The sequence below is a fragment of the Lissotriton vulgaris genome, chromosome 3_1 (assembly GCF_964263255.1).
Source record: "Lissotriton vulgaris chromosome 3_1, aLisVul1.2, whole genome shotgun sequence".
In the NCBI taxonomy this organism is placed as follows: domain Eukaryota; kingdom Metazoa; phylum Chordata; class Amphibia; order Caudata; family Salamandridae; genus Lissotriton; species Lissotriton vulgaris.
The window spans coordinates 794,154,534-794,174,824 of NC_141689.1; the positions used below are offsets into that span (position 1 = coordinate 794,154,534).

Below are 20,291 nucleotides of genomic sequence, written 5' to 3' on the forward strand. Positions count from 1 at the left end.
CCTGTTAGTGAAACTCAGCCACCTGACAGTCACCCTGGTGTTAGAATACGTTCGTGCCAAACATGCAGTTTCATTCTCCAAAAGAATGGTCTAGGCTGTCAGCTTTTGCTGCTATTTAAACTGTTGCGTTTTACAAGCAGGTCATTTTTGTGCACATGTACAGTCTTGATTTGGAAAATATTTTGTTCATATTTGCCAAAATAACATGCATACGGGGGCGCACTATAATTAATTACTCGAGGTACTAGTTACTAGATCAGCAATTTTCTGTTTAGTGGGAGCAGATAAGACGCATGGCCCAATCAATACTTTATTTCACTCTTTGTCAATGTGTAAAACTGCTTATGCTTTGCAGACTGCATGATCTACCAAACCAACCCACTCTTGTGAAGTGCTGTCCCTCTCAAACGGTTGGCATCCCCTCCGTTTTCTGTTTTTTAGTTCTTACAACATTTTTAATAGTTGCACGTTGAGCAGAATAGCAAAATATATTCCCTTCTAGTCCAGGCACGGAGCATACATTTTTTGCCCAGCTCATGGAACTCTATTCCGTACCTTAGTGTAGATTGTGTCTATAAACATAGGCGCTGAGGCCAGGGGGGTTGTGTGGGGGAAGTACTGTGTACCAATAACCTCCCACATCTAAAACTCAGAGAAAGAAGCTGGTAAGACAAAATCGTGGTTCTTTCAGTAACTAGAGGATCCATAAGGATGATTTTGGCATCCTGTTCTTACGTTCATATGTGTCCCAAGTATTACATGTGGCTCAACAGACCTATCAAACATGATTAAACTGTGGTGTCAAATGATATCCACAGGCCTCACTCTGAATATTCCATTCAGGTCAGCCTATTGTTTCCTTCCTATGAGGCATTTCACACCTATCCAAAGCTTGACCACAGGTTGAGAGCTGGCAGAGGCGAATTCTAACTAGCCATCTGATAGTTCGGCACAGAAATGCTACCTTTCTAAAAGTAACTTTTCCTTAATATTTATTAAACACCTGACCATCAGCACAGGCATGGGTAGTATATAAGAACAGAGTCCTTGTGCGATTACAACACTGCACCTTGGTGTACATCACAGCTAGCCAACATCCTAATTGCTCTGTATTTCAGAGAACGGACTATAGTGTCAACCTATTCCATATATAGAATTGTTTTTTTAATAACCAGTAAACAATGAAACATTTTTTGTAGCTGGTCCCATTCCTGATGTATAGTATCAGTATTGTAATCTATACTTTGTTTTTTTTCATAGATGTTCTGCATAGGACAGCTAGACCTGTAACATTAAAAATCTTTTTTGGGCCATGTCACTGTAGGAGTATGTTAGCTTGAAATATCACGCACCCTTGTGGACTACAAGGCCTATATAGGGATGACTTAACTATTTGCAAATGAAGTTATTACTTACAGGTTTACACTAAAACTGTCATTAGACATGGTAGGCCTGAAGCCATAATTGGACTGATAATAAAGCGAATGGCACAATAGGTGCTGAAGTTTTGTATATAACGTTTGTAAAAAAAGAAAACTTCAGTTTTCCCTGAAGTACTTTTATCTGGAACAAGAGGCATACTTTACTTCCCCTTGATCAGTTTCTGACACTTTGATCTACAGGGATGGGATTTTCTGCTAGTCTGAATTTCAGACTCGCACCTTTCCACTACATGGTGATTGAACTAGTTTGTGTGCATCACTTTCTGTGGACTTATGTACTAAAAAAAAAATAAAGGGGACCTTTTGTTACCCCAGCACAACGTGGCTGTTCAACTTCGTAGTAGTTGGGCACAAATTTTTCTACCCAAAATGATTTATGCGTATCCTTATAATGTGCAATAGTCAATTTAATACAATTTTATTATGTGCTTTTACAAAACCACTAATTGAGATGGATAACTATTCATTTTTGGTGACTTGTTACATATAGACGAATGTGAGAGAGAACTTAGAAATGGGTGAGAAAATTAACCTAGACTGATAATGGATTGAGAAAAGGATATAACTAGGTAATGGGTATATCTTAATGTATATACGCGTAACCAGTGCTGAGGAGAGCCAGATTAGGCATGTTCTACAGCAGGATTTCTACGCTGGGGTTTCATTGCAGATTTAAATTGTGATATAACCCTGAAGGCATGGTGTTGCAGTGAAGAAGAGAGCGAAAGGAAGGAACTACATCAAAAGTGGGGGCTAGGAGATTTGGTTAGATGTTTAGTGGATAGCAGAACATGCTTCAGCACTTGTCTGGATTGTGCTGGGACCGTATTTGGGAGATTGGGAGAGAGGTGGACATATTTGTCCATAAACCCACACTGAACACCCCAGGACATAAGTGATAGTTACTCCGCAAAGGTCGCAAATGACTGCTCCTATCTCTTAACCGGTAGAAAATGTTTGATACTAGGAAACCTCTTCCTGTGCTTGATTTTCTTACACTGTTGAAGGAGAGCAGGCTCGAAGTATCAAGTTATGTAATTTTCCTATCCAAAATGTTGAGCACTGTGTTCAGGGACACCTCCGGGCAAGGAGCTGTTCCTATCATGATTCGAAAAGTTAAATGGACCTCACAGTTGTGACGCTATGGTCTTTGCGGTGTGCGATTACTGCTCTGACCTTGTGTTAAAAAAAAAAGAAGAAAAAATTAAAAGCCTTAAAGGGGGACGGGGGGTGCCCTAGTTTAAGACTTGTACACCTTTTGCTTATTGCCTGTGGTAACTGATCAACACTGTAACTGATATTCTGACATCAAGAGCAATCTGTACCTGCTTCAGTCATGTTATTTCAATATGCGAAAAGTACCTAGTCAAATCAAGATTTGTCCAGCCCTCTAAAACTTGAGTTCCTATTCTTATGGTGTTTTTATTTTAATCTCCTTCTACAAATGAGGGAGGGGTGGTCTGAAATAAGATCGAGATGGATGATTTGTTAATTTATTTTTGTGTAGATTTTTTTTTTTTTGTATTCCGCATATTGCAACTGCAAAGACCACACCACCGTATTTGAGTGAGGTTCTACCCTGGTGGTCCTGGACAACATCATTTTTGTTCGTGTTTCACTGCACACGTCAGTTTTTTAAAAAAACGGGTAAAATATTTGACTGGACAAGTTATATACAGAAGTTACATTTTTTAATCTGTGGTTGAATGTTAAGGTAGAAAAAGGAAATGAGTTTTTCACTCTTACACTCACGACAAAAATATTACATTTCCAGCGTCTGGTTCTATACATACATCCTGCTGTGCGGAGTTAACATTTTTCCATGTATTCTCTGATCAGGTCTTGTTCACATAGGTGAATTGTAGCCAGCAACAATCTAGAGGAATAGGAGTGTTGTCTACAAGCTGACTATGAGTTTTATAAAAATCTGTTGTTTTTTTTAATCTGACAATGAATTGAGGAGAAATGGGTCTTTCTGGATTTACGTTTTTTTACTTTGGGGTGGGGGGGTTCTATATTCCACTTAAGATCATCCCTGCAGAGCTGCAGAAGATAGAGAAGTTATTTACACGGACACGCCTAGCCCTCCGAGCCCTGTGTAAAGTCTTCTCTAAGACAGGATGCGTTGGTATTTTTTTCTTCTAATTTGTATGTGTGGCCAGGAAGTTGAGGTAGTTTGCCAGCATGCAAGATATTGCTTAGCCGTGTTTCCTCATTTGTGTGCTGCAGTTTGCCACTTCAAGAACCTGCAGTGAGAGTTCTTTGTATTACAGCTGGAGAACGCCAGGATGGCTTCAGAGATGAACAGCAGTACGGCCAGCAGCACCAAAGAAGAGCTGATAGAAAGCCGCATGCGTATCGACAGCCTCTCCGCCCAGCTCTCTAATCTGCAGAAAGAGGTAAGCATGGACCATTTGTCGCTCATTAGTGTCTATACTGGAGTGGATGCGGTAGCGGTGTGATGCAGGCCACAATGCGGAAGCGGTAATGGTTTAATGGAGTGGAACAGCTGAGGCTGGGAAAGTATTATTCTGGAACGAAGTGCATGCATTCTTCGTCAGAAAAGAACACAGTGGAACCAAAGTGTTTTGATAGGACAGCGGGCACAATGAAGGACACAGGCAGAACACATTTCGTGCAACAAAAACCGTCTAGGTATGTATGTTGTGCTGTGAATGGTTTTCAAACATGTAGACAACAGTGGGCTTTTTTACTCTAATTCACATTGCTCTTCACGGTTCATCCTCCTATCAAGTAGCCGAAAAAATTATGCTTCCACTAGTATTTTCACAAAGGTAGCATGGCACTTGACTCTGAATTACTGATGTGGTGTTAAATGGTCAACAGTGTGACTTGGGAGTGGATAACTCCTTCAGGGCTTTAATCACGTAACTAAGCATAGCTAGTTTGTGGTGTTGAAAGACTATTGGAACTTTTCAACTATGTGCCCTGGTTAAAGGGCACAAGCAGCAATCTTGTATTTGTGCGTTAGATAACTGCATGACCCGCAAAACAGTTTTCAGAGATGTTTTTTTGTTCATGCCCCAATATAGTAGAGGTTGAAAAGAGGAAGTCTCACCCTGCAGAATTGTAACGTAGGAACATGACAATGACCATCTTTTACGAGCAGGACATGAAGCAATGTTTTTTTTACTTGGTGTACTCTACACCCTCCAATTTCCGGTATTGCTTCATAGCGCCTAAGAGGTAGCAGTGAAAGTTGGTTCTGTGCAGATTCAAATTTAGCTGCCGTTTTCAAGTATAGTTTGTGATGGGACAGGACCTACACAGCAGATTGTCCGCTTCATCCGATATCACACACACCACACCTACCTGAATGTGCGAGTTTTGTCAGCCAAAGGCAGCAACTGTGGTACTTATTTTGGACTTCAGTCTTATGCGCCCTTATAATTGATGCGCTTGTATGTGGGCCCCAATCTGTGGGGAAAGATTGCCCTCTAGTGGGAAGTACTAGAAATAATCCTAAAACGGGTGTGAATCCAGTCTACTTTCTCAAGCGTGCATCTGTGACCCACAGTTTAAGCATGTCTCCATAGATTGCCTTGAAAATTATGTTGGAGAGCTACAGGAAAGTGTTGCGTAGATGCATATTTTTTTTCTGCCTTCAGGTAGCTTATTTCGTTTTTGTTTCCATTTGTGTGGGAGGTCTTAGCGCTTCTCCACTTTACTTTTTGGATGCACTCTTCTAATTTATTTCTTGGCAGTCTCTTAACATTTTTCACATTTGTTATAAATCGCACCACAGCAGTCTTTACTTCACCTATTTTTGGTCTGTAAACTAGTTTTATATTTATTTCCCTCTTACTTGTAAAGTCAAGAGCATGGCATGATCGTATGCAAGAGTTAGAAGAAACACTAGCCAAGGAACGTGATAACTGTCGCAGGATGCTGGCGGAGAGAGAGCGAGAAATGTCTGACATACGAGGACAGATGCAGCAGCAACTTAATGACTACGAGCAACTTCTGGATGTCAAACTGGCCCTTGATATGGAGATTAATGCTTACAGAAAGCTGCTGGAGGGTGAAGAAGAGAGGTAAACTGATTTTTTTTTTGATTCGCTAATTTGTATTCATGTTTGTTTGCAATAGCGCTCCCTGTCAGACTGAGGTAGAGGGAAGTAGATGCTTGAGGCGTCAACCCTATGTTTTCCCTCTAGTCATTTCAGCAGTCCTAGTGGCTGTGTGAAATGCACCATGTTCTTGTTTTTTCAAAATAGGAGCTGATAAATCGTGGTCACTTAAATTGTACCTCCTTTTTATCATAAATGCTACTTCAACTTGGGGTGTATGGTGACTGGAAGATGTGATACTGATTTTAGTGCCCGGCTGCAGATAATTTTACCTGTGTTTGAGTGCTTACTGCCTCCTCCCAGTAAAAGTTTTATCCCGTCCTCCTCTTGTGCATGTATGAACAATGTGTGTATTTCTGATAACTTATAACTGCAGAATCCTCGACTTTTGACCCACCAGACTGTATCTGGAAAATGCCCTGAAACAGCTCCCCACACGCTAGCAAGGTGGAACAATGTGACGAAGTGGTGGCATTGTCCTGCCACTGGAAGTGGTGATGCAGACGTATATAGCTACTACCGCTGCACACCAATGTCAGTTTCTTTTTTGACCCGGAGCTCTGCTGCCAGTCTTTTTGTCTGTTTTCAGACTCCCAAAAGCATACTACAGCAATGTTCAAAGGGGGAAATGGTTTTCTCCCTCAGACTACAACCCTTAAACCGTGCTGCGCCAGCTTTAAGCAAATGTTAGTCACGTACCCACCTGATATTTTCGTTTGGTGCCAAGCGTTTCTTGCAAACACTCTATAATGCACCCTAAGATTATTGGGGAGTGAGAAGACAAAATTGTACTTTGCCAAGCACAAGAATGTAGGCAGGTAGGTCTTTGCATCCTGGGCTGCTGTCTGTTCAAGGCTTGCCTGGTTCAAGTTGCCATCCTCTGTTAAATCCAAGGCAAAGTCAACATTTCAGACTTGATGCAAGTACAAAGTCTAAGCTGAGACCACTCCACCCTCCTGCTCCCTCTCCAGGGATGCCCAGTTCGCATTCTGAAGATCTTACTTCACCACAATTGTCTTCTTTTCTATGGACCTGCTGTGCCCTGAATCCTAGTCAATTGTTGACTCTTCAGCAGGTACAGGCATTCAAGTAGGTGCTGCTTCAGGTTTTGCTGGATGATCAAGGCCCCTCTAGAGAGCCTATAGACCCATGGATCTGCTGATGTCTCTAGTTGGACCGTGGTTGGCAGGAAACTACTGACTCGCTCGATTATGTTAGGCCTGTGCCTGGCCTCAGGTCACACCACCAAGCCTTGGCTGAAAAACATGCTGGTTTGCCTCTGACCTTGGCTTCAGAGACTCCACTTCAAAAGCAGTTTTCGGAGCCAATGTAGAGTTTGGCTAAATGTGGTCAAATGTCATGCTATGAAGTCAGTCGTGCACCATGCATAGGACGAATTCCTTATGCCTGTAATTCAACACTGGTACTACAGACAGACCAAGGTTTGTTGATTCCATTCTGATCCTGTATCGGACATTCGGCATGTGCCCATGTTAGAACGTGAAGCTGTGGACAACTTGCTCCCTCACTACAGTGATGCAGGTGTACACTTACACTTAAATGATAATGACCTCTCTTTTGTTGTACTCGCTATTTTGTATCCCGACCAAAAAAAGTGCCTCTTAATATGGTAGTATTTTGCAGAGCTGCTAGAGATACAATACTGATGGACAACACAACTGCTATGCGATAATGCAATAAGCATGGCACTGTGGGTGTCCCATGTAATATGCGTGGAGATACTGAGAATCACTGATTGGTCCAGCGGGAGGTTTCCGAACTGTCAACCAACTGGCAGTCTCCCTAAAGTCCCGAGCAGATGAGCTCAGCAGGTATCGGTGGAACATAAGCAGTATTTGCACATAGAGGTGGATGATTGCGTTTTCGCATGCCACGGGTAGATCTTTTTGCTATGTCGGAAAACACAATTTTTTGCCACTGTAGTTTCTTCCTCTGATATCTCTGGGATAAGTGTTCCTCCTTCAGTGGGACTGCTTACTCTCTGAAGCAACACACTGTATGTATGTAGCAAGATGGCCGCCTGGTAGGAGCTCCTGTGAAGAGCTCCCAGTGCTGGGGATCCCATACCGGGCTTTATCCCTGTTAGCACCCACCAGCTCGTCTGAACGAAAGCAGGAAAAGTAACTGGAATAAGAGTAACTGGAACCTCAAGTAACTGGATTGCCCGGGCGGCTCGTTGACCTGTTTCACGGAGGATGGAGCCTGAAGCTGCGGGAGCCTGCTGAGCCGCCACTGGACACTCTCCTTCATGCACCCACATCGCGCCGCCGAGACCGAGACGGAGCGGTACCACAAGCACCCGATTGCCCACTGACCTGAGTGAAGGAGGTTGGAACCTGAGGATACGGGAGCCTGCTGCTGAGCCGGCACTCTTTGTCGGTGACTGACGCCTGCGGAACCCCGCAACCTGCCACTGGATCCGTGTCTTCAGACACCCCCATCGAGGCGCAGTGGCTGGGTAGCTGAAGCACCGGGTGTCTGCTGAGACGGCACCGCGGATTGTCCTGAGTTCGGCCCGCACCACGGCAGAGGATTCACGGCAGCATCAGTGGCTGAGTGAGGCCCCCTGCCCGCTCCACGGCAGAGACGCGGGCTGCACTGGTTGCTGCGGCCAGCGTTGAATAGCATAGAATGTTCAGCGTTGAATAGCAGAGGAGCTGATCCGCCGGCTCCACAGCAGTGATTCACGGCGGCATCGGAGGGCAGAGAGAGCACCCCGCCCGCTCCACGGCAGAAACGAGGGCTGCTGTTACGGTTGCTGCGACCAGCCCACATCATGCCGCGGCCATGACAACGGTCCCCCTTTCCTCCCGCTAGCTCTGCAGCAGTTGTGTGACACCGCTGCTCAGAAGAGTGAGAGCTGAGGCTAACGGGACCGGGAGGGACCAGGAGGGACGCCGGATCAATGGAGGCTGGAGGTGACAGTGACATCTGAGGGCTGAGGGAGGCCCCCATCCAGACCTGTACACGCTTTGAATAAGGACTACAACTGCAAAACTTTTACACGCTTTGAATAAGGACTACAACTGCAAAACTTTGCTGGCAAACTCAACAGGCTCACGGTGCTGCTTGCACATAAGTTATTTATCTCACCCCACCCGCCTGCTCACATTTGCTAAGCTATCCCCTTTGTTCAAAATGGCTGGGGCCATAAACCTGTAGCAATAAATCCCCCTCATGCCTCTGATGTCCACGAGGCTCCCAGCTCAACTCCTCCACACAAGACTAGCAGAAGTAGAGATAAGCCTCCTTCCCATCATGCTATGAACAGTGCTTGCTCTAATGGAAAGCGAAACTGCCCTTCCCTATGCTCAAAGTAATAGCAGCAGACAGAGGACTAACTCCCCTATCTCTCATAACGGTTCGGCCATCTTAGACTGTCTATCCTGGGCGACCATCATGGACTAGTCATTCCTCAGGACTGAGTGTCTGCCTTTCTACAGTGATATTATATGTTACTATACTAGATGTTATGATATTATGTTTACAGTGGTATTCTATTTACGACCATCATGGACTAGTCATTCCTCAGGACTGAGTCTGCCTTTCTACAGTGGTATTATATGTTACTATACTATATGTTGTTGTTATATTATATGTTTACAGTGGTATTTTATCTACAGGGGCATTATATTCCTAGTTGGATCCTGCACATCTCACTCTTCCCTCACCTGTAATGCACCGATGTAACCTCATATGTTTACAAGCCAGACGAAGATAGGGTGTCTGCCTTAGACTTGGTCCTATGTGTCTATATTCCTAATTGTTTCTTGCACATTCCACTTTTTCTTCACCTGTACGCACCGATTGCTACCTCATATTTTGGCTGCTCACTAGGGTCACTTTTGGTCTCATATGTCTATATTCCTAATTGTATCCTGCACATTACACTTCACCTGTAGGCACCGATTGCTACCTCATATATTTTGGCTGCTCATTAGGGGCACTTCTGGCCTCATATTTTTGGTTGCAACTGTATTTTGGCTATTGACTCATGTACCTCATTTGTTATTGATTACTCACTATTTGACTACTATCTGACACTATTTGACTACTCCGTATTTTGGCTACGGACTCATGTACCTCATTTATTACTGACTACTCACTGTCATACAACATATAACTTATGCTGCAGCTCTATCTTGTTATTGATCCATGTACCTCATCGATTTTTGACCACTCTGTTTTGGACTAATTACTATTGTCACTTTTGATTCAGGTATTTCAGTAATATAACTACACTATACTCTGTACACGTTTGCTACCGACTTCACTTTTTACTCCTGTAATGCACCTACTAATTGCTCACATAGAACCCGCTACATTTATGTAACCTGCTCCCATTCCTAGTATTATTCCTGTATGCACCCATTCTCGCTGTCTATTTTTGGTTTGCACACAATGCTACCTCTATATTCTGGTTATTTTGTCACTCACTAGTGTCTCACGGGTACCACGCAACCTTCTGCCTGCATTTTGCTTTGCACAGATTGCTACCTTTATATGTTGGCTATTTTTGCTACTCACTATTGTCAAGTGTGTAAGTGTGTACCGTGTAACTTATTGACTGCATTGTTCTTTGCACATTGCTACCTCTATATGTTGGCTATTTTTGCTACTAAATATTATCAAGTGTGTACCATGTAACTTACTGACTGCATTGTTCTTTGCACATGTGTATCACTATTGTCCACCCTCCCACACCCACTTTTAACCCCACACCCACCTATACCGCCATCTCCACATGGAGCCCATCGGCAAGCACACATAAAATCAACTACCCACCCGCACTCACCAAAAAAGCAGCTAAACGCTTTAAACACAACTTCCTGAGGTCCCACCCTGAAACCCCCTTTGTTGACACCTACTTCTCTCCGGTCAATGGATCCCTTAACATCAATATCATCTTCCACACCTCTCGCAGAGCTCAATGGAGAAAAACGTTCCTCACCCTACTCACTGTCTCCACCACCAGGAAATCCGCGCATGGCTTAACTCTCTCCATCACACCATCCCAACTCTTCCTAGGCAGAACCACCATTACGATCTACAATAACGGGATTGTCCTAATTCAATCCACAGACAGGAACTTGGAACTACTAGACAACCTGTTCCCCACTTTCAAAGAGAACCTCTCCAACCATCGGACTTCCACTCACATCCCCTCCAGTAACATCACCCCAGACTTCACAGCCGCCACCGACAACGCTTCTAACCTAGCTCCGCACCAGAACGACATGCACATCACCGGCTGTAACCACCCCACACTCCGCGATCACAGACACAATTAGCTCCCCATCTTACACCAGCCGCCCCCACACCTCCGTCCCGGGGACCCCCACCCATAACACTCCCACTCCTCCTCTCCCCCCTGATATCACAGACCCCGCCCACAACCCCCCTAACCTGGCTCAGCGCCAGAACGACACACATAGCGACAATTCCCACACTCTGTCCCCCCCTTCTCTCAGCCCCCACTCCCACATGCTAACTAACCATGCAGACCACATCACCTCTACTATCTTAACTCCCCCTCCCCATGACAGGACCATCTCCAACCCTAGCTCCCCCCCCCCCCCCCCCCCCCCCCCCCCCCCCCCCCCCACTCTCAGCCCTCACTACCCCTCAGGCTCCCCGATCACCATCATCATACACTCCACTTCCACCCCGCTCTCTCCGCCTACCACAAATTCCCTCCTCTATGCCACCAACCTCCTCCGTACTCCATACACTCTCATCGCCCCCTTACCCCCCCCTCCTCCCTAACACCAACCCGTACGATGACATCACGGAGCCCTGCATGAACACCAACCCTCCAACCCATCCGCACGATAAGTCCCAGGTCAGCCACCCACCCATGACTTCCACCCCCAGCACAAACATTTATCCCACGCTGGACAAGATTATGGCCTCCCTCCTGCAACTCAAAGAAGAAATTCACACCATCAAAGAAAACATGCACACCATAAAAGAGCTACTCACCACACCCCCTAGACTCACCTCACTCACCACCACCCCCCCTTTCAACTTGCTCTCCTCCCGTCCTGACGACTAACCTAAGCTACGTCCCTCACACAGGACCGCGATCCATGCCCACAATCGCAACAACCGCACCCGCCGTTCTCACTGGACCGCGATCCCTGCCCACAATCGCAACAACCGCCCCCGTCGCACATGCAACCCTCTTTCAGATCTCGACACTCTCTCCCTCCTACGACCCTGCACCCCTAAACCTCACAACCACCTCGACCTCGCACCACCCCATTCCCACATTACTCCCAAATCCCCATAGACCCTCCACTCTAAACAACAGAATATCCGTCCCGAATAACCTTAGAAAAGTCCCCCTCTCTCTAGTTCCCTCCTCCTCTCCCGACACACCCCGTCTCAAATGCACTCTCCTAAACTGCAGATCAGCTTCTAAACACTCCTCCGACATCGCTGATCTCATCCTAAGATTGGACCTTGACCTAATCTTCCTGACTGAAACCTGGCTAACCGAATCTTCTACACCTATAATGGACATTCTGGTTCCCCCCAACTACCACATTATTAGGCTTGACAGGTCTGGCAAGATAGGCGGCGGAATCGCATGCATATACAGGAACAGCCTTTCTGTTCTGAAAGTCTCTGCGCCTTCCCTACCCTCTCCAACTTGCTATGAATACATCTGCCTCGATATCATCAGTGATGGCAAACCGATATGCTCTCTTCATGGCATTTACCACCCTCCCAGAAACCACCTCATCTTCGCCCAACAAATGATGGACTTGATTTCAACCAACGCAGGACGACAGCTTACCCAAATATACCTTGGTGACTTCAACCTCCATTGGAACGATCTTAATGATGCGGTGGTAAATAGTCTCAAAAGCTTCCTCAGCGCCCTGGATCTCACACAATTATGCAACAGCCCGACCCACGAGAAAGGTTCTATCCTCGACCTTATCGCCAAAGAGGACGCTGCTCAACTTGAGTCTATTCAACCCTGTGACTGGTCAGACCATCATATTGTCACATTCCACATCAATGAAAAAGTCAAACTCAACCCGGTTCAACCCTCCAGACCTAAAGTCTGGAAAAGAGACCTGAAAAAACTCAACCCAGTCTCCTTACCCCCGAACAGACGCGACATCCTACTCCCGCCCACGGGAGCTAAAGATGTACAATCCCTGACTGACCACTATCTCAACGCCATGACCTCAATAATCAATGAGGCTGCTCCTATGCAGCTAAAGAGTCTCCGCTAAAATCTCCAATCCATGGTACGACGGGAGTCTCAATGAAGATAGACGAGCCATGCGAATGGCAGAGCGCACCTGGAGGGCAGCTCCCTCTGCACTGCACCTGAAAACCCTGAAGAAAAAGAGAAACGCCTACTTCAGGAAAATAAAGCGCTCAAAAGCAAACTTCTTCAGCCTCCAGCTCGACCAAGCAAAAAACCGCCCAAGAAAACTGTTTGAGTTAATCAGAACACAAACCAAGGAACAACCCCAACCTCTCAGTACCTTGCACGAAGCACCTTCCTGTGAAGAATTCGCCGCTTTCTTTACCCAAAAAACTGACAACATAAAGAGTGATCTCCGCGCTGACGCAAGACTCCACACCACACTCAACTGTATAACACCCACTGGACCTAAAAACAATGCTACATGGTCAACCTTTGAAACCTACTCCGAAGAAGTAACGCTGTCAAAGATTTCACCCCACTACTCCTTCCACTCTGGACTAAGATTATCAACAGTTCGCTCCAAGAAGGAACCATCCCCGACTCCCTTAAAGTTGGACAAGTCACACCTCTGCTAAAGAAACCTACTGCCGACCCATCCGACCTAAACAACTACCGTCCCATTACCAATATTCCCACTCTCGCCAAATTATTGGAAAAATGCGCTCAACTACAACTGACTAAACACATTGATCTGTTTGATCTCCTCAACCTTCATCAATCTGGCTTCCGAGCAGGTCACAGCACCGAAACTGCTATGACTCACATAATCGACGACGCCCTTCAAATCCTAGATCAAGGGGATACCTGCCTCCTCATCCTTCTTGATCTCTCTTCAGCGTTCGACACTGTTAAACATGAGAAGTTACTCGATCTGTTGAACACAAGAATGGGTCTTTCCAGGACTGTTCTCAAGTGGTTCACCTCCTTTCTACACAACCGGTCACAAATTCAAGAGTAACAACCTGATGTCCTCTCCAATACCTGTTTCGTTAGGTGTCCCCCAAGGATCCTCCCTTTCACCAACATTGTTCAACTTAGTTATGGAACCTCTCACCACCTTGCATCAAGCATCCAATGTACTTTTTCACATGTACGCAGATTACACTCAACTATATCTCAAATTACAATCCCCCAATGACATCTTACTCCTGAACTCTACGATCAGAAGCACCCAATCCTGGCTTGCTGATAATCATCTCAAACTCAATGCTCTGAAAACAGAATTCCTGCTGATCTCACCTCCAGCGAAGATCTCTACCACTCAAACCTGGCTTAAACAGCTAACTGCACTCAATGTACAACCCACCATAGTGGATTCAGCGAAATCCCTAGGCATAACTCTCGACTCCAATCTCAACATACAGCATCATATCAGCAAGGCTACTAAGGGAGCGAACTTCCGAATCAATACCCTAAGGAAACTTAAACCCTTCCTACCAGCCAAAGACTTCCAAACAGCAGTACAAGCACTAGTCATCCCACGAATTGAATACGGCAGCACCGCCCTCTGCGGTCTCCCGTTAACCACTACTGCACCCCTAAGAGCCTCTCTAAACGCTGCAGCGAGACTCGTCACTGGATCAAAAAAGCACTCTCATATCTCCCCTGACCTGAAATCACTAGACTGGTTGCCTTTTGAAGCCAGAATACAGCTGAAAATCGCCTGCATGACTCACAAGGCTCTACACCTGAACTCTCCAGGATACCTCACTCAGAAGCTGTCAATCTCTGGCGGCTCTAGAAACACCAGAGGCACAAACAATCTTCTGCTAAAACCTCGAAGATTCCGGAAGGAAAAAACTTATAAACGCTCTTTCTCAGGAATGGCACCCAGGATCTGGAACTCACTCCCTCCTGAAACTAGGCTCATCTCCTCCACTACACTTTTTAAGAAAGAAGTGAAAGCTATTTTTATGGCCAAATACACCTGACCTTTGAGCATTGATCTAGAAAGACTCTACACCGACCTGTATTACTATGTTCGAACTCTATGACTAGGTATTTCACCTGTATTATTGATGTTACTGACTATCTACGCACACTTTTAATTGTTATATTTATATTACTGTTTTGCTGTACTAATTTGCTCCCTCACGTACCTACCCTTCCCACTTATTATGTTTAAATTCACTCTCTTGTTGGTATTCCCGGCTTTGTAAAGCGCTCTGATATCTGTAAAGATCTTGTTCGCGCTATATAAAACTTTCAAAATAAATAAACTGCACGATGGTATTTGAGGCACTGCATATCTTGTTGCGTGGCATGCTTACAGAGTGATGCGGCTTGTGAATGAGATTTGGAGGAATATATGAGGAATACCCTGTGATATGAATCATTCAAAACTCCACACATTTTCAGTGCTGATATTCTGTATCCAAGCATTTACAAAGATGTACATTGGGCGGGGGAAGGGGTAGGGAAATGGGGTTGATGTCATTGTGATTGATCGGGAAACATTTTTGCCTTTGCTTTTCTATGAACACCACTTCTTGGAGTGCTGGCCCACAAGGTAACGATTGCACATCACAATGCCAGAAGGGATTTGCAATAACATTTAGATAGAACAGTTGTTTTTCAGTTAAACACAAAAAGCCAGAACAATCGCCAAAGTTGAATATATCCAGAAGGGCTGTGGTGGGTTAAATGTTGCTTATTGTCAGGTAATTAAACCTCCAAGGGAAAGAGACCCAAAGTTTAACATTATTTTTAGTGTCTAGAAGTTCACATGCAGGATTTCATCTCTGACATGGACGTACTGGCTGTACCACCCCCTTTAGGTTTATTTTTAAGCACATTGCTGGTCCAATTTCCCAAGGTAGATTGGCGGGTGTGACTGTACTACATTGAGACATTCTGCTTGCTTTGTTGTTGACGGACAGTAATAGCTGATCTGGAATTTTGGCGAGCCTTAAATTTGGCTTGAAAGTGCTATTTTTTTTTTTACACTGGCTCCTTGATCTGAAGTGTGCATTCATAGGAGTTTGACCTTCACATGCGCTACTTTTTGCCACAGTAGTGCATTTACTCTGTTGCCTAATATTCCCTTACAAACACCGGCCCTACTTTATTCACTTGACTGGCAAATCGGGCGTTTTTACTTGTAGACATCCGGTGAAAAAGCTTTTCTTTCCATTGTAATGTTACTGTATTGTAGAATGCTTTAAATCTAACTTCATCTTTTCAGACTTGTTAATCATATTCTCTAGACTCACTTATTTATTCAGTGAACAAATTCAGCTAGATTTTTTAAGCAGACCTCTCAAGGATGCACGATTGTGCCGCTGTTTTAACTCCTCCTGAGCCATCTCCCAGACAGCCCAACGTAATGCCTTTTCTATTTTAACTGAGCCATTCTCATAATTTTGACGTAGCAAGAAACTGCTAATCTGGACCGCAGCACTCATGGCCTTTGCTTGGTGTTGTCCAGGGGATCCATCAGCTGATGATTGTGCATGCCATCTGTAGGCATGCTGTCCGACAGGATAGGCTTGCATTCCTGCAATACCATTATAAAAGGGCAACAATTTTCAAGCTTGCACCACTTAAGCTTAAGAACACTGGATAATGTCTCCCAAGGTTAGAAATAGTAGGCCATGTGTGCACGCTCTTCCAAAAAAAAAAAAAAAGAGGGGGGGATGTTAATGATTTGGAAAACTATAAAAAGGTTAAATATATGAATTCCTGTATATCCTAGTTGAAAAGATGTCATGTTTACTATTTCCTAGCTGGCAAAAAAGTATTTGAAATTCTGAACTTGTGTTTACCAGTACAGTGATAACTTGATCACTAACCCCATTTTACTACATAGGTCACATGGCTGGTGGTATAATGTATCTTAAATTAGGATCTGACCCACACGACAATTCTCTTTTGTGATGTATGTATGGTCCTGTTTCTCCAAAATCTGTTTAGCCTTGCGCAGCAACCGCTGGATGAATGCCTTGTGCACAGCAACTGCCCCACACAAACCAGCCATCCACTATTTGTCCCTTAAAACACAAATCTCCCTCCGGGCTTTTGGCGTATTTATCTTTTTAAAAGAACATAGAGTAGCTGTTTTATCAGATTTGTGAACGGAATGGCACACACTTTCACTTGTGTAGCAACAAGTCTAAGACAGATGTTTGAAGCACCTCTAGGTACCTACATCATAGGCAACATGGTTAACAGGTGACCAAGTGCCCTATGACCCGTGCACCAAAGTCGTTGAGGCAACCACTTGTGGACAAAGCACCTGCGTTTTAAAGCCAGTTTGCACCAAAACCAGCCATTCAGCTGGTGGCATTGAAGTCCTGCTTCAGCTTAATCAGACTGGGCAAGCAGAGTGCTAGAGAGCGACACTTGAGGCAGCGATGGCACTTGAGACAACACTGCGTGCAGTGAGTAGACTTGCGTTTGCCAATCTAATGGTAATCCCATCAATTGAAAGCCCTACGACAGCATAGTGCACTTTATAGCCAACTTAAAATTAAAACCATCGGATAATTAAAGCAGATGCCAGATTTTTGAAGGTATAACTTTCTCATTAAAAATATAAATTCCCTCCTTTGTTTGATTTCCTTTGGATAGGCTTGCTGGATAATTGTGACTTGTGTCCAGATTTTAAGTGGTTCTGCGTTTAATGTATGTTTATATGGCTTTGCTGCATTACGAAGTAAAAAAAAATCTTAATCTACATCTGAAAATGCTACTTTCAATTTTTTTTAGGCTGCAGTTGTCTCCTAGTCCAATATCCAATGTGACTGTTTCTCGAGCCTCATCGAGTCGTAGTGTCCGCACAACAAGAGGGAAGAGAAAGAGAGTGGATGTAGAGGAGTCTGAGGCTAGCAGTAGCGTTCGGATATCCCATTCTGCCTCTGCTACTGGAAATATTACAATTGAAGAACTGGACATAGATGGGAAATTCATACGCCTGAAGAATACCTCTGAACAGGTAGACATTCTCATTTTTAGTTTCAAGAACTAGTTTAGGCAGTAGAATTCCTAGTGCTCTATGCTTAGAATATTGTTTGTGGGTCAAGGACAAGAAGTGAATGTTTGTGTTCACAAGATTAGTTGGTTCAACCCCCTGTGATACAAACTCTTGTGTGCAGTGCCACAATGTGGTTGCAGGAAGGACGATGTGTCCAAAATATTTGAGAAGTGAAAATCCGTGACCGAGGTTGCAGACAGTTCTGAACTATTGTGCAATTTGTTGTCTTTCCTAATAACACCTACCCAAAAAATATCTACAACTTGAAACGACAAAAGACTGATTAGTTTTACTAAACTATAATGCAAGACTGAAGACAGTTGTTTTTACTAAACTAATGTGTTTTTAAGGACTGTTCTTAATATCATTTGGATAAAACCTGCTTTAATTAAAAAAAAATCGATTATATGCCAATATTTGGACAGTCAGTTTTGGGTGTAGCTTATTTCTAGTGGCATGCCCATATGTGGTCCTTTGCTCACTTTGCCACTGGAACCAAGTAACACCCGACTGAAGATGCCTCAACGTAGGGTGACTTTACACATTAGTGGTAATCAGTCATGTTCGAACTAACGGTGTTGCACCAAAGTAAAATGTACTGAAGGAGCTCCCGTGGGTTAGGTGAGAACTTTTCTAATGGATGGATTCTTCTAGTTTTGGTTATTAGGTGCTTTAAATGCATTGCAAAGTTGGTGAAATGACCTCCACAGCAAATGTAAAGGAAATTGGGAGTGGTTAAATGAGAATAAAACTAAAGGTATGGCCACCCACCAACATTTTAAAATACTGCTTCTGTTTTGTACATCACACAATCCCCTTATGTAAATGTTCCCAACTTGTCAATCAAAATTCAAAGTGCTGTTGGAAAATAAGACTCAATCGCATCTCCTACAGTGGGCTGCCAGACTAGTTTATCCCTGCAAAATATTAATGCAGCTGTCAAACTATTCCTTATATTTTCAGTCATTGCTGGAAGACTGAAGCCTTTGTATGTAGCTAGCAGTAGTAAGTGTCCATCGCAGTGATCATTGCAACATGCTGTTTACAGGTTCCTGCTTGCAGGCATCCCTGAACACTGCATCCACACACCAGATGTTAATCTGTTGGGTGTAATTGCTTTGTGGCAATTGTTCTCAGTTGCAAAGCTAAACTTTGGATGTTATTGGTGTGATGCATTAACTATTTGGCATACGAGGGCTACCACCCCAATACAGCCTCTGGTTTTAACCCCTTCGATGCTGGTGACCAAGCCAGCTTGTCATGGGCGTTACCTGCGCTGCGCGCATGACGAGCTGGCTTTGTCACGTAAGGCTCTATTTTTAAATTTCAGCGCACAGCGGGAAAACCCGCTAGCGCGCATGTAGTTAAAAGAAATTAATTTTTTTCCGTTTGTGCACACAACAGACCAACATTGCAAGTATTTTCCTGAAGTGGACGGTGGTAAGGTAGTTGCTTAGACAGCATCATTTGGGTAATCTTCAACTGGCTTACTCAGGGTCTGGGCTAAAGGACTACTGCATCATTCCTGTGCACTCACATCTTTAAGCGCTATCCAGTGTTCCTCAGATGACCCCCAATTCTCTACGCCAAGTCAAAAACCTGAGAGCCACAAAGTTAATTTGGCAGTTTCCAATTCCTTCTCCAAACTGAATGTGGAGCACAATTAAATGACAGTGTTGTATTCACTCCTGAAGAAACAACGAAAGCTAAAAAAAGCTTTATTTGAGGGTTTTTTTCCTTAACATTTAAGAATTCATATTTTTGTTAATCGAAAAATCACCAAGGAATTTTTTTTTGTTAAATGCTTTTTTTCTTTCAAAATAGGATCAACCTTTGGGAGGCTGGGAGATGGTCAAGAATATTGGAGACTCCACAGCTGTTTACAAGTTTACCCAAAGATATGTACTTAAGGCAGACCAGATTGTGACTGTAAGTGCGAGAATTTGTCCAATTAGCGGTCACTCCATGTGCAAATTGCTATAATGTGTGCTTCTGGAACGGCTGCATCTTTAAATTGTTTGTGCACGCATTCTAGGTGGCTGAATCAGTCTATCTTCACTGCTGCGTACCCTTTTGTTAACTTCTTCTTCTTTGCCTGGTCTTCGTTCTATATGCAGTAGCATGTATTTATACCGTGGTCTGTGATAGTGTGAAATCCAACACAAAATCTCAAGATTGCATAGAACCACGGATTGCCTGGCCACCCACACACAATCTATTATATTTCCTAGTTTTATTTCCATCCTTTGGTTTGTGGCTAAATGTAAGTTTATCCAGTGTCCACCTTCCTTCAGCGCTGACCTATCCTTTTTGCTTTGGCTTCTGAAATGTTGATTCTGCTTTAGATTAATATTACATTCCCTTGCTGTTTCAATATATCTCCCATATCAAGATCCTGGTTAAAAACCTAGAATTTATCCTGAAATCGCAGAGGTTGAAAAGCTAGGCCAGGAGACTAGCCTATTCTATGGGTCAGTGGAATGGCATGCGGATGGGTAGGTGTTTAGTATGGAAGCGAAGTTGTGGGCTTTAGA

The 20,291-nt window shown here is 44.1% G+C and overlaps 1 protein-coding gene across 1 annotated transcript in view; it reads left to right on the forward strand.

Moving 5' to 3' along the window:
- Window positions 1–20,291, forward strand: part of LMNB1 (lamin B1) — an 81,712-nt gene that overhangs the window by 33,261 nt on the left and 28,160 nt on the right. The window contains exons 5-8 of the mRNA XM_086961108.1: window positions 3,716–3,841; window positions 5,277–5,497; window positions 17,493–17,718; window positions 19,582–19,686. Of these exons, the coding sequence (XP_086817234.1) occupies window positions 3,716–3,841; window positions 5,277–5,497; window positions 17,493–17,718; window positions 19,582–19,686 (678 nt within the window). The remainder of the gene's footprint in view (window positions 1–3,715; window positions 3,842–5,276; window positions 5,498–17,492; window positions 17,719–19,581; window positions 19,687–20,291) is intronic.